At 54.3% G+C, this 13,620-nt stretch overlaps 1 protein-coding gene across 1 annotated transcript; it reads left to right on the top strand.

Annotated features, from left to right (window-relative positions):
* The first annotated feature begins 4,284 nt into the window (after nt 1-4,284).
* FEZF1 (FEZ family zinc finger 1) lies at nt 4,285-11,186 on the top strand. The gene is made up of 4 exons (XM_073000548.2): nt 4,285-5,749; nt 5,983-6,117; nt 7,158-7,290; nt 8,783-11,186. The coding sequence occupies exons 1-4, from the start codon at nt 4,799-4,801 to the stop codon at nt 9,109-9,111; spliced, it is 1,548 nt and encodes a 515-aa protein (XP_072856649.2). The 5' UTR covers nt 4,285-4,798; the 3' UTR covers nt 9,112-11,186.
* The last annotated feature ends 2,434 nt before the right edge of the window (nt 11,187-13,620 follow it).

Raw genomic sequence — 13,620 nt, forward strand, 5'->3', positions numbered from 1 at the left:
GCGAGCTCATAAGGCGGTCCACCAGAGTTCAGTGATTTATGCATCAGGATTGGAAGCAAGATTTGCAGCATGTTCACTGAGAGGGACGTGAGATACACGCTGGGTCTAAAATAAGGGGGTACGTCTGAATGCAGCAAAGAGGCAGTTGAGTTTAACTAGGTAGACTCCTTCTTTCCTAGCGGCAGCAACAACCTCGACTGTTTTGTTGCTTGCGGCAAAGGGGGCCAGATGGTGCCCTCTTGCACCTCACGCCCAGGTGCTTAGATGCACTCCCCTTCGAGTCCTCCTTCATCGAGGGCAATGGGGGCAGGAGTCCAGCCTAGGGAGGAGGGCAGGCTGCAGGAGGCACACGGTCGGGTCTGTCCCCAAAGGGCTGGGTCGGGACTCGAGAAGCCCTCGATGGCTGTCACCGCCTCTCCTCCATCTGGCGCCCGAGGCGGTGCTCTCTGGCTACCTCCGCGCAGAGCCACTCCCCTGAGTCTCCCAGCAGGTAAGCGCAAAAACGCTGCGCCGAACCATCTGAGACCTTCGAACACCGAGGGACTTCCTTCCGAAGAAAGAAAGTTAGGGCAAGAATGAACCGGGAGGCATCGTAAGATCAAAATGCAGGAGTTTTCTATTGTGGCCTTAAAGCTTCCACGCCTCCACTTCTTTAGAGACGCCCCTGCGCGATCCTTGATCTAAGAGTAACCTCAGTGGCCACAAAGGAATGAATTTCTCCAGATAAGCAAACATATGTATTTTTAACTACACTCCCCATCATTCCTTAGCATCTACTGTCCCGCCCGCGCTTCTGGAGGCTGATGTCTGCAGAGCCAACGATTCCTCACCGCGAGGGCCGAGCTGCATGGCTGCCATCCAAAGCATTTAGCAGGGCATCAGGACTTACTAGAGGCAAAGCGTGTGCGGTTTGTTTTTTACAAAATACACGCGGGCCAAAGACGGCGCCCTGCGGAGAAACCCTGGTCGCCAGTGTTCAGCGCTCCGTCCTTTGCCTTTAAGATCCCACCTGGTTTCGAGGGGACTTGCTTTTCTGTGCCCAGAACGGCTCCCTAACCTGCCAGAAAGTGCGACTGAACTCGGTGGCCCGTCGCGGCCTCTGATTCCAGGGCGTCTCCTTGCTCCTTCTTCAGCGACGTATTATAGCTCGAAGTCACCGCACCGGATGGCGTGCATTGGGGTCGTCGGAAGGGCCCTTTCCCTCCCCCGCGCGCGCTCCTTTGCACGCCCCGTCTCTTGCCGCCGCTCCAGCTGGCCCTCGCCCGGCTGGCTCCCTTTCCCGCTCCCTCTTTGCCAAGAGCAGCGACGGCAGCAAACCCTTGGCGGGCGAGGCGGGCGGCGGCGGCGGCGGGGTGCCAACGCTCCTCTGAAAGGCAGAGCCGGTAATTGCCGCTTTGGGACAGGATCTCCTCCGCTCCAGCGAGGCGGCGGGCTGCTTCCCCCGCCCCCCCCAGAACACATGTCTGCGGAAAGTCAATCCCAAAAAGACCAACAAGGAGCGAAATGATGTTCCCGCATTAAGGGAGACGGGGATCGATCACCCTCGAAACCGTCCCCATAAAGAGCGGCCTGGAGAGGGAGGGAGAGGGGTTGCAATCCCATTTGGGCACTTCAAAGTGGATCGGACTTTTGAGGGGAGGGTGTGAGGTGAAAGGCAGGGAATATGGACCGCCACAGCATCCTTCGGCCGGTCAGTCAGCTGTATCCCCCACATTTGCTGGGGGGTGGGGGTGGGATGGGTCCTTGCTCCCTATCCATCTGCCTGGTCCACCGGAGAAGGGAACCCGAGGTGCCCCGGAGACGGCGCCAATTATAGGTTTCCCGCCGCCCCATCTGTTGAGAAGAACAGCTGCCGGGAGAGAAGGCTCCCTGGGCGGGGGGGGGGGGGTCTCCCTTTTTGCCAAACCAATTCACACCTTCTTTCCACGGAGCTGACTGCAGAAGGGGACGCACCTGCGGGGGGACTGAAACCCATGGAAACCTGGAGCCGGCCGCCGAGCATCCCCCCTTCCTGAGGGAATCGGGGTTGCCTAGGCACAGACAGGGGGCAAAGGGGGAGGGAGACCCGAAGTGTCGGGCCGGGTAAGTCTGTGGGACCCGCAGGGGACCATAAGAAAGGCCCTGATCCTGAGAACCTCTATCCCTCAAGGAGTTCCCAAGGGCCAATTCAGGGGCTTCTCGGATAAATCTACGACCCGACGTTATGAGTAAAGTATTCACCCACGGAATGTAATAAAATTTACTCCCGAGTAAATGACGCAATGGGTTGTCTTATTCATACTGCATTAGTATTCACTGGCAGGTAACAATGACAAGCCATGCTAGCCCGCCCGTCCTGGGGGCCTTCCTTGACTGGAATCAGCCATAAAGCGTTTTCCTTTTGATCTGTCCGCCGTGGGGCCCGAACCACGAACAGCGCGGAGCCTCTTGTGGTATATATATTTTTGAGTGTTTCTCTCAGAAAGAAAAAAAAGTGTTGTAAAACGTTGGGGGAAGCGTTCGGCAAAAGGGCTTCTCTCACCCCTTTGGCTCCGATGTGATGCTCGTTTCACTTGTTTCGGTGGAGAAAATTGAGGCCTGCCTTGACGTGTTTACATAGCCCTTGGCCCCGGTTATTAAAAGAGAGATTTGTCCTTAATTAGTGGATCATCTTAAAGCTGAGAGGCTTGAAAACCAATTTGCCCCGAAATGGCCCTGTAATAGCTCTGCAATTCACTTCAGTGGGACTTCTCAGGGACCCGGCTAAAGGCTGGGGGGGGGGGGGGCGCGTACAATATATATAGAAATTTCGATATATTTTGCTTCGTGTTGTGTTACATTATGAGAAACTGCATTGCGGGAGAGCGCTTTAAATCGAAACAAAGCTGTGCTGGGTGTCATCTGCTGTCCTTGGCCGTGAAAAATCTCTCTTTTGGAGAAGAGGGGGAGAGGGGGGGGTAAGTATGTTGGAAGAAAATATTATTGTATCTGTCTATTAATCTTCTTATCCTATTTATCCTTATGGGGGAGAAGGGATCCATGAATCAGGCCATGAATCTAAACAGCTTGCACTTTGAAAGGACGGATATTCGATTTAAACCAAAGGGACTGACTTGATTTGTGGGGGACTCGCCGGTTGATTTTAGTCTTGGAGATTTGGGGAAGCAACTTTTCGAAGCACAACAATCACTCCAAAAATTCCCTCATTCCTGCGCGTGGGGAAAAGAGCATCTCTACAGATTGGTCCCATTAAAGTCAATGAGTAGAGGAGAAGAGAGAGAGAGAGACTGCAAAGTCCTCTCGCTCGCAGATTTCGACGCGACCAGGAGGTGTTCGAGCGTCGGTCGTTCCTAACCCGCTATTCTGACTGACTCGGGGGATTTTTCTTTCGGGCATCTTGTCAAGTCCCCTCAACATCTGCCCCGCTTTCGGCAGGTGCTGCCCGAAGTGGAAGCTGACCAGTTCTGTCTGGGGTGCGCCCAGTTTCCTCGCCCCCAGACGGGGAAGGATTTCTTTTGGGCCGGGCCCTGCTTTTCCACCGCTGGTAGTGGCTGCGGCGTGACCACTTGCCTGCTCCCCCGGGTTCGTTCCCCCCTTTCCCGCCAGGCGCCCGCAAACGGGCCGTCTTCCCTCCCCAAGGTAGAGCCCAGGGATTTTCGCAGGGAGTCGAAGACTCGGGCCTTTGACAGAAGTTCAGACGTCCAAAGTGTCACCGAGGGAGGGGGCCAGGAGATCGGTGCGTGAGATCGGTGTGTGTCTGCGGGCGTGTAGGGAGATGCGGCGGCGGCGGCGGCGGGGGGGGGGATGGAGAAGACCCAGGGCAGAAGCCGAGCAACGGAGGCACGCGCTCAGGTGCGCGCAGGCTCGGATGTCAGTCTGGGCTGAAACTGACAAGCGGGAAGCCGAACAACTTTCTCTCCTTTTGCCAGATGGCAACCCGGCGCTCTCTCCCGAAACTGAGCTCCCTTTCTACATTTAGAGGTCACGCAATGGTTTTTTTCTTTCCTTTCTTTTCTGAGTTTTGCATGATGATCAAAATAAAAAAAAAAAGGAAAGGGGGGGGGAAATCGTGTCACTTAAAGGCAAACAAGAAAATGTTAAATAAATAATTGATCACCAGACCTCTCTAAAAGCTTGTTTAAAGAGATTGGGAATAACGGGGCGGGGGGGGGGTTGAGGAGAGCCACCTCCCTCTATTTGAGGCGGGAGGAGGTGGAGGCGCGGGCTCCAATGAAAAGTAGCCACTCGCTCTTGGGGGTGGGGAGGGAAGGGGGCTCAACTCTTTCTCCCCCCCCCTTTCCTCCTAGTGCCTGTCGGAAGCGAATTGAGCAATTATCTAGTTTACCTTCTCCTCTAGGAAGTTAACGATTGGCGGGATCGTGGCTGCTGCTATTGACCCAACACTTTCCATTGAGACGGAGGAAGAGAGAGAGGGAGAGAGGCGAGAAGGCGGGGGAGGAGGAGAGGGCGATCGTCCCCCGCCAGACGAGCGCAGGGGCGGCGATGGGCCGGCACGAGACCCTCGGCGTGGGCAGTCTGGTTCCCCTCTTGCCGGCCGTCGAGATGGCTCAGATGCCAGAGATGGTGGTGGCGGCGGCGGTCCAGGCGGTGGTCCAGGCGGCGAGGAAGGTGCTGAGGGCGGTGATGGCTGGACGGACGTCGTCGGAAGGCGGGATGATGGGATCGGAGAAGACGATGGCAGCGGCAGTGGCAGCGAGAGCCGGGCTGGGTTCCATCTGTGGGGCTCAGTGACCAGCCGCCGCCGCCGCCTCCGGGGCGAGCCAACGCCAGCGGCGCCCCTTCCAGATCGCGGCCAGCCATGGACAATAGCCGGCAGCCTCCGCACCACCACCACCACCATCATCACCACCCCCCGACGCCTGCGAAGAGCCTGGCCGCTCCTCCTCGGGGCACCATGCTGAGCGCCTCCAAACCTCTGGCGTTCTCCATTGAGCGGATCATGGCCAGGACAGGCCCCGCCGAACCTAAAACTCTGCCGCTGCTGCCTCACTTCTTGCAGGGCAGCGCGGGCCCCAAAGCGGGAGACCCCCACGTCAAGCCACCGCCGGCGGGAGCGCTCAGCCTGGGGCCCTCCATCCCGTGCATGATCCCTTTCGTGCCGCTGGCCTACGAGCCCTTCGCCAAGGCGGGATCGGAGCCGAGGAAGACGCCCCTGGACCCCAGCCCGTCGTCGTCGTCGTCCTCCTCCTCCTCCTCCTCCTCTTCCTCTTCCTCCTCCTCGTCCTCCCTGAGCTGCGCCCTGAACCTCAAGCCCCAGACCGCCGACCTGCCGTCTCCCCTGCAGACCCCCCACTACAAACTGGTCCGGCCCAGGGTGGTCAACCACTCCTCCTTCCACGCCCTGGGCGCCCTGGGCTATTTCAGCCGGGCGGCCGACCCTCCGCCTCCGCCCCCCTCGACGGGCCTGAGCCTGCACCCGGTGGCGTCCTACTTCCTCGGCTCGCCGCTGCCGGCCCCGGCGCCCTCCTCCGCCTTGCAAGCCGCGACGGCGCCGGCGCCCGCGCCCAAGGCCTACCTGGCGGAGAGGAACAAACTGCAGGCGCTGCCGTCCGGGCCGGACAAGTACCCGGCCGCGCCGGCCTTCAAGGACTTGGCCCACGCCCAGCTCCACAGCGCCGCCGCCGCCGCTGCTGCTGCCGCCGCCGCCGCCCACCTCCTGGCCGCCGACAAGCTGCCCTTCAAGGGGGACTTCAGCCGCGGCTCGCCCAGCGCCAAGCCCAAAGTCTTCACCTGCGAGGTCTGCGGCAAGGCAAGTGCCAAGGCCGGGCCCCGCGGGGGGACGGGGGGGGGTGCGACGCCGCGGCCACCTCCCGACCCAGGAGCAGGAGCCGCAGCCGGCCGTCCAACAGGTGGAGGAGGCGCGGCAGCGGACGCTGCTCTCGGGGCTGCTGTGGCCGCCGCCGCCGCCTTCCTCGCCTCCAGCGGCCCCTTCTAACCGCTCCTCTCTCTTTCTCTCTCTCTCTTTCTCTCTCTCCTTTCAAGGTCTTCAACGCACACTACAACTTAACGCGCCACATGCCGGTGCACACGGGAGCCCGGCCCTTTGTCTGCAAGGTCTGCGGCAAGGGCTTCCGCCAGGCCAGCACCCTCTGCCGTCACAAGATCATCCACACCCAGGTATCTTTCCGCAGCTGGGCGCGCAGCCAGCCGCGGAGCATCCTCGCTCCCGCTTCGCCTTCAGTTTCCGCTGGTTCCCGCCACACTCAAAGCCAGGCGCCTTGTAACTTTACCGGTCGTTTGCGTTTCTTCTTTCCTTTATCCACCGAATTATCCAAGAGAGGTCCCTCAACATTTTTTTTCTGATCTTTCTCCCGGCATGTTTAAGGGCTACAGACTAAAACAGTTCTTGGGAATCTCTCTCTCTCTCTCTCTCTCTCTCTCTCTCTCTCTCTCTCTCTCTGTGTGTGTGTGTGTGTGTGTGTGTGTGTGTGTGTAAGAGAGAGAGAACAAGCGTGAAGGGGGCAGGGTTAGAAATCACAGCCGTGTCTCTCCGTCCTGATTTCTTTGCTTCCTTCATGGCCTTCGTCTCATTCTAAGCGAATTACTTGTGAAATGTCTTTAAAGTTGCATCCTACAAATATTTACCTAAGAGTAAACAACCTGGAATCTACTGTATAGCATTGAATCACACTATCGGAGACCTACCTGCTGCTTTGCTTCGCTTCGCTTTGGCTACCCCCCCAACCCCTCCCCCATCGGTCATGAATGTTTTAGCTTCCTTGAGTTTTGTTTTAGCTTAAGTGCACATACTCAGGAGTAAGTCCTTTTGTACTCATTCGGACTTCTCAGTACAAACGGTTGTCTCAAGTTTTTAAAAGTTCTTGCTTGGTTAGTATCTCTTCCTCCATCCCGCCCAACAAAGAGATATCCTTTCTGCTTTTAGTTCGTTGATTTGCATTAAGGCAACGAAGCCCGCTGTCCTTCAGTAATAAAAGAGGGGCGATAACTCTTTTAAATCCTATTAAATGGCCGTTGTTCTAATATGTAATCGTGGGCGGGAGACGCAGGAGCGGATGATAGAAAGGGTACAGAAAAACCTTTGAATGTAAACGGAGATGTTTTCTTCTGTCCGTGGAAAAGATCAGAAATCTATACATATATATATATATATTTAACTGTGTATTTCCCTCCTTTCCGTCCCCTTGTCCCCCAAACAGGAAAAGCCCCATAAATGCAACCAGTGCGGGAAAGCGTTTAACCGGAGTTCCACTCTAAACACACACACACGGATCCACGCAGGCTACAAACCCTTTGTGTGCGAATTTTGCGGGAAAGGGTTTCACCAAAAAGGTACTTTTCCAGTTTTTTTAAAAAAGAAAACGTTTCAGATAAGATCTGCAGAACTGTATTTCTAAAATCACGAGTTAAAAAGAATTCTAAAAATGTAACTTACTACTGACGAATAGGAGGCAGGAAAATGACATGGATTTTTTAAAAAAGAATAAACCGAGCGTGTTGCTTTTTTTCCAACGTAACTAAAAATGTATATTATTTTCAGCGTATTTTAGTATTCGAGGTGTCATTTCCGTTCCTAGAGTGGTGGTGGCTAGGAAATCTGAAAATTGTTAAAGTTGTTATTTCAAGAACAAATAAGAATAAATAGGTTTAAGGGACCGATCCTTTCTCAGAAATCGAGCTGATTTAGCAGCTCTTCTTTCAAAATAAATGTGCCTAACGCGGCAGCCTAAGACCGAGATCCTATCCTCATTTACTTGGGAGTAAGCCCTATAAGACTCCGTGGAATTTATTTTCTGATAAACAAGTGTAGGATTGAGCGTGTGTTTGTGGAACGGTAGCAGTTCTGTAATGCAGCTCCAGTTTTATAAACAATTTTGTTTGCCCTTAGAAAATGCAAGCTGCAATATTTGGACTGGTTCACAATGCAGGGTGATAGAGTGGAGCTGATTTTCGAGTAGGCTTATATAGAATTGCTGTTAATGAACCCTGTGGTTTAATCTCGTTCTCTTTCATTAAAGTAAATGGATTAAATAACCTACAATTATTCAAAGACGTAAACTTCGACAAAATCTGAATTCATTGTCTGGGATCAGGCTGCGGATGGGTTTCCGATACTGTATCCTTCTTATATTCCTTGATCAAAATTCCATTCGCGACAAACCTGTTAGAGGTCTCTAGTTTGCCGTCTCATCAACCCCTCCCCTTTAACCACCACCCTCTTCTTAAGCAGGGGTGCGCGGTGGGGCGGGAGGAAAGAGACTTCCAAGGGAGTTAGAGTAAAGCTTCAGTTTCTTAAGCGGTCGGCTGGCAGCAATCCATTTGCTGAAATCCACTGGTAACTCGCAGTTAGAGTAGGCTCATTGAATCAGCTGAATTTCTAGAGAAGTTGATTCACCAAATCCCCACTGATTCAGTGGGCCTACTCTTGTTGCGCTTTCTACTGCATTTCAGGCAATGTAACTAAGCTGGAAGCAACTAATTTCCAAATAAGTGAGGTTATGGAATTGGGTAAAAGTGCAGTAGCATCTCAACGTGCCGGTTTAAAAAAGAAAAAGAAAAGAAAAGAGCAATTGTGGAATGATGATAATCCGAATTCTTGCTGATATAGAGTTGATTTTGGAATGCTGCTCGGCGATATATCATTAAAGCAAGGTATGGTGGTGGTGTTTTAAAAACGGAATATATCTCGTTTGGAGGGAGGATCTGGCTGGGGGCCTCTGGAGAGGGAGTCCCATAAGCATCACTGAATTTCTCTCTCTCTCTCTCTCTTTTTCTCTCCGTACGCGCACTTCCCATTGGCCCTATTTTTCCGTCGGGGCGCCAGGAAACTACAAGAACCACAAACTGACCCACAGCGGCGAGAAGCAGTTCAAGTGCAATATCTGCAACAAGGCCTTCCATCAGGTGTACAACCTGACCTTCCACATGCACACCCACAACGACAAGAAGCCCTTCACCTGCCCCACGTGCGGCAAAGGCTTCTGCCGGAACTTTGACCTCAAGAAGCACGTCCGCAAACTCCACGACAGCAGCGGCGGCGGCGGCGGCGGCACCCTGGGCGGCGGGGGCAGCGGCGGCGCGGCCTCCTTGGGGCTGCCTCGGACCCCGGGCGACACGGAGCTGCCGCCACCGCAGGCCCTCCACTGCCCCTGAACTCCCCCCCCCTCCAACCCGTATCCCGCCACGTCTGCATGCACTTCGTAAACCGCGGCTCTTCTGTGTGTCCTGCGTCCCGGGAGCTGCGGCGCCCTTGCCTTTGGGGGCTGCCCGGACGGCATTTCTCGGGGAGAGAAGCGGGGAGGAGGAGGAGGAGAAGGAGGACTTCCGCGCAGCCCTCTCCCTCTAGCCCGCCTCAAGTTGGGGGACCGGCTTTGAGGACAAGGACAAAGGAGACGCTCCTTCGGGTGTATTTATTATGTTGGATGGAGGCCCAGCTGGGGGAAGCCTGCCTGGAGGGGTCGGCCGAGCCTCTCCTGGGCGGTGGTCGTTCTAGTTTATTTCCTTTGTCTAAAAAAGCCTTCTCGAGTTTAAAGGACTTCTTCCCTTCTCTCCAGGGAATCGGTGCCAGGCTCCAGTCGTTTCTCTCCTGGGCCCGTGATAGGGGTGTGTGTGTGTGTGTGTGTGTGTGTGTGTGTGTGTGTGTGTGTGTGTGTGTGTGTGTGTGTGTGTGTGTGTGTGTGTGTGTGCGCGCGTTTGTGTGTAAAAGCCTGCCCCACATCTCGGAAGAATGCGGCCCTAGATCGCGCGATGGCCCTGGTTCCCAGGGGTTGGCTTTGCTCGCCCTCTTCTTCCCTCTCTCCTGTCACACACACACACACACAGAGAGAGAGAGAGAGAGAGAGAGATTTTCCAGAGTCCCCCTGCGGAATTCTGAATTTCGGCTTCAGAAAGGGGATGCCCCACCTTTGGAAACGAGGCGCCTCCCTTCAAAGGTCTGCCCTCGAGGCCACAAGGCCAAGGCATTATCTGGAACCCTCCCCTTGTGAACCTTGCATGCAATACGGCCGAATGCTGCCCCTTCCCAGATGACATTGAAAAGGGCGCCTCTGCACCTGCACTATTATTGCGGAATGCAATCCACAGATGCAAGTTAGTTGTCCCTTTATTCCAGGAGTCGCCCTTGAAAATTTGCCCCTGAAGTTCCTAAATTTGCGCCTGATTCTAAGAGGTGTTCTCTCATCCATATACTGTATGGTCAACATCCCCTATGATGGTCCTTGCTTTCAGTGGCTCTGGGCTTGCTTTGCACGGGAAGTTTTCTAAAGAACGGTTCCACTTTACCAAAAGCTAGACCAGTCCCTTATTTCAGAACTCCAGGATCACTGAAAAAGGCCCCCCTCCGTCCGTTAGGCAACTATACGACCCGTGCCCCTTATATTGCGCGAGTAGCTCTGGTAGCCGAAGAGTTAGTTGTCCCTTAACTGGGGAAGAGAAGAGGCAGCGACGTCGTCCTGAGCTTTTTGGGAGAAAGGCGGGATACAAATATGAATAATTTAAAAGAAATAAGGATGGGAGGCCGGAGTGTCCCAAAGGGACTGCCGCCCTGTTGGAAAGGGGGGTCTCCGGTGGGGGTGATCCCCGAGATCGGAGGAAAGGCTCCTTGTGGCGGCAACGGGCATGCCCCTGTGTGCGTGTGAGAGAGAGAAAAGGGAGAGAAATTTTATTTTGGAAGGCTGTCATTACGGATTATCAAAGCGCGTTTTATTTTGGCGTAGAAGGGGATCAACGCACTGGAAAGGATGCTCTCCACTCCGGACGATTTCTCTTATTATTCCTCCATACTCACCAGTGTTTCCTTGGATCTAACAACCTCGGGACAACTTTCCCGTTGATTCCCTCGCTGACTGTATATAGAGACCCTCCTACCCACAAAATGTGTTGATTGACTTTGCCGCCGGTTGGTCTTTGTTTTGTTCGGGGGGGTTGTTTTTCCCCCTCCAGCTCCCGATGCCTCCACTCCCGCTTGGTCCTCGTCCTCGCCCCCCCTCCCCGCCCCGTCTTCGTCTTCTCTCCCCTTCCCACCTCGACCATCGTATCTCTTGTGGACAGGGCTGCATTCATTCAGTTTTGTACGGATCTGACTGACATTTCCAGTTGTATTTTTTTAAATTATTATAATTATACTTAATATTATTGCACGTACAACCAAAAAAAAAAAAAGCGAGCGCAATGACGTATCCGTGGATCCAGTGGCAAATAAAACGGGTGGATCGCCCCTTGAAAACCAAGTGCGGGTGTTGAGGGGCTGGGCCGGAGCCGCGGGTCGGGGCGCCTGGAGGGGGGGGCGCTTCTTCGGCGAGGGGCCAAAGGGGACCCGAACGGGCGGCGGCCGCGGCGGGGCTCCTCCCGGGGCGGGTCTTGCCGAGCTGCCAAGCGCTCCCGCCTGCTTGCCAAAACACTGGTCCGAACGCCAAAGAGTTTAATTAAGACTCCGGGGTAATTAGTTGGGATTGATCAACGGCCCCCCGCTTGAGACGATTTGCTGCCGGCGAGAGCCGCCCCCCTCCGCTCGTTGGCCACACCGGCGAGGAGGAGGAGGAGGCGGCCGGGGGGGGGGAGGAGGGCGCGGGGGCGCGCGCGTCTCGGGGTTCCGCGCCTCCCTCCGCCCCCCTCTTTGCCCGGGGACATCGAGCGACGGAGCTGGAAACTGGCTGCCCTTCTGGGCCAACGCTGCCCCTGCGCTGTCCGAGAGGCAGGGCAACAGCTGACCTGCCGCGAATGGAGGAAAAGAGAGTCCTTTGGACTTTTTCTTTCTGCTTCATTATTTTTTTTTAAACTTGCCGGGAGTCGGGGGGGGGAAGCTGCTCACTCCCACGCGGCTGCCTCTCCTACTCGATGCATCTGTCTCTGTGTATTAAACGAAAATACATTTAGGATGGATTTCTGGCCTCCTCCTCGCCTCCGCCCATAGGGCTGAGCCATTCCACCCACCCGGCCCCGATCCGGATCCGAGTGACTGCCCCGTCCTAAGGGGAGCTGGAAAAGCGCTCCCAACAACAAGAAACGGAGCCCCAGCAGGCCACCTTTGGGTATTCCTGGGACCCTTATGTATTACGTTTGTCCAAACCCAAACCCGATCCGAGTTTGGATTCGGATCGGCAATTGCCCGCGCCAGGGAATCATCCTGCTTGCTCCGAAAGACGAAACAAACCAATTCCTTTGTAGCGCTGAGGTGGAGGATGATTTAAGTCTGACCAGGAAGTGTCCTGGGCCAGAAGGAAAGGCAAAGCAGAGGGAGAACTCGAGAGGACAGGCAAGGGGGGGCTGATCCGTGCGTGTCTGCGTGGGAGAACGGGAAATAAGGGATCGGTAGCAAGGAAACCCACGAACAACCAAGCAAGGTTCAAAGAAAAACAGGAATTCGAGAAAGTGGGTGTGTATGTGTGTGGAAGTTAGAAGCCCAAAGGGAAGTCTTGAAAGATGTGTGCAGAGTCTGAAGGACTGAGAGAGTGAGAGACTCCGAAAGACCGACCTCAGGGTGAAGGACCTGCAGGGGCTGGAAGGAAGGAAATCTATTAGGGCGAGATGGGCGACCAGAGGACTGAGGGGGCCACTGAAGCCGAGGACCCCTGGAGATTAAAAAACAAAACACCGAAACCTATTCCGGCACAGCCGGCCAAGCCGACCCGGTGGGGCGGGTAAGTCCTTAGTCGAGGAGACCAACTGGCCGAGGAAACTTCCCAGGGGCGTTGCACGAACAGTTTCCGTGGCCGCCCCGGTGTGTGGTAAAACGCAGGGGCTTCGGGCATCCTGTCCCACTCCCAGGTCCTGTAACGTTGGGGATGGTCGAGGAGAGGCGAGAAAGCCCGGGGTGCTCCAGGAGCCACCCCATCCCACCCCCACTCTGGATCTGGTTAGGCGGACCGCCGAGGTGACTCCGGCAGGGGGTGGCGCACATCCAGACTCTTCTTAACTGCAGGAGGAAAGAACTTTACAAAAAAAAAGCAAATTATTTCCATCTTCACATGCCTTTCTGTTCTCCTTTTCCATCTTTTTTTTTTTTAAAAAAACAACCTTCACAAAATAATAGCGACAATCATTTGTGCGACCAGGGAATGCTGTCAAAGGCGAGCTTCTTATTGATTTTAATCACTCTGGGGTTCACGCAGCCTTATTATTCCCCTCTATATTACTTTCACGTGGTTGCTCTTTCTTTCTTTCTTTTGAAGGGGAAAACGGGCATTCTTTGGAATTACATTAGCAGCGTTCCCACCCACCTCGCCGGGCAATTTTTAAAGTAACTTGTTTTTACCAAATATACACTTTCCTGGCAAACATCCAAAAACAAGTCGTCCTTGCTCGTTTTAATTTTTTTTTTCAGTGTTTCCTTCATTGGTGGTGCCTCTTACGTTCAATAAAATAAAAATAAAAATAACGACGGAACTTGAATAATACAGCCAACGGTGGCAAACGGCCAAAGCAGTTGGCCGCAGGGTTACGGACCTCTACTCGGCAGTAAACTCAACCGAATTATTTCCCTATAAATTCCGCTGCCATCCCGAAGGTATAAGTAAAACGACTTTAGGATTTCGCTGTGTGGTAATAAAACCATTATTATTACAAAAAGAACACCAGCGGTTAGGATTTCTAACAACGATGACGACAAAATCCATCAGTTTTTAGATTACCTGTGATGAATCATCGACTGTTTTTAAGCCAAAG

Source organism: Pogona vitticeps, chromosome 5 (assembly GCF_051106095.1).
Source record: "Pogona vitticeps strain Pit_001003342236 chromosome 5, PviZW2.1, whole genome shotgun sequence".
Classification (NCBI taxonomy): Eukaryota; Metazoa; Chordata; class Lepidosauria; order Squamata; family Agamidae; genus Pogona; species Pogona vitticeps.

What these genes read in the sequence shown, in the direction of transcription:
- FEZF1 (XM_073000548.2), top strand. Translation starts at nt 4,799, where the DNA reads ATGGACAATAGCCGGCAGCCTCCGCACCACCACCACCACCATCATCAC. An exon ending in CCTGCGAGGTCTGCGGCAAG is followed by an intron (nt 5,750 to 5,982) that starts GCAAGTGCCAAG and finishes TCTCCTTTCAAG; the next exon opens with GTCTTCAACGCACACTACAA. An exon ending in ACAAGATCATCCACACCCAG is followed by an intron (nt 6,118 to 7,157) that starts GTATCTTTCCGC and finishes TCCCCCAAACAG; the next exon opens with GAAAAGCCCCATAAATGCAA.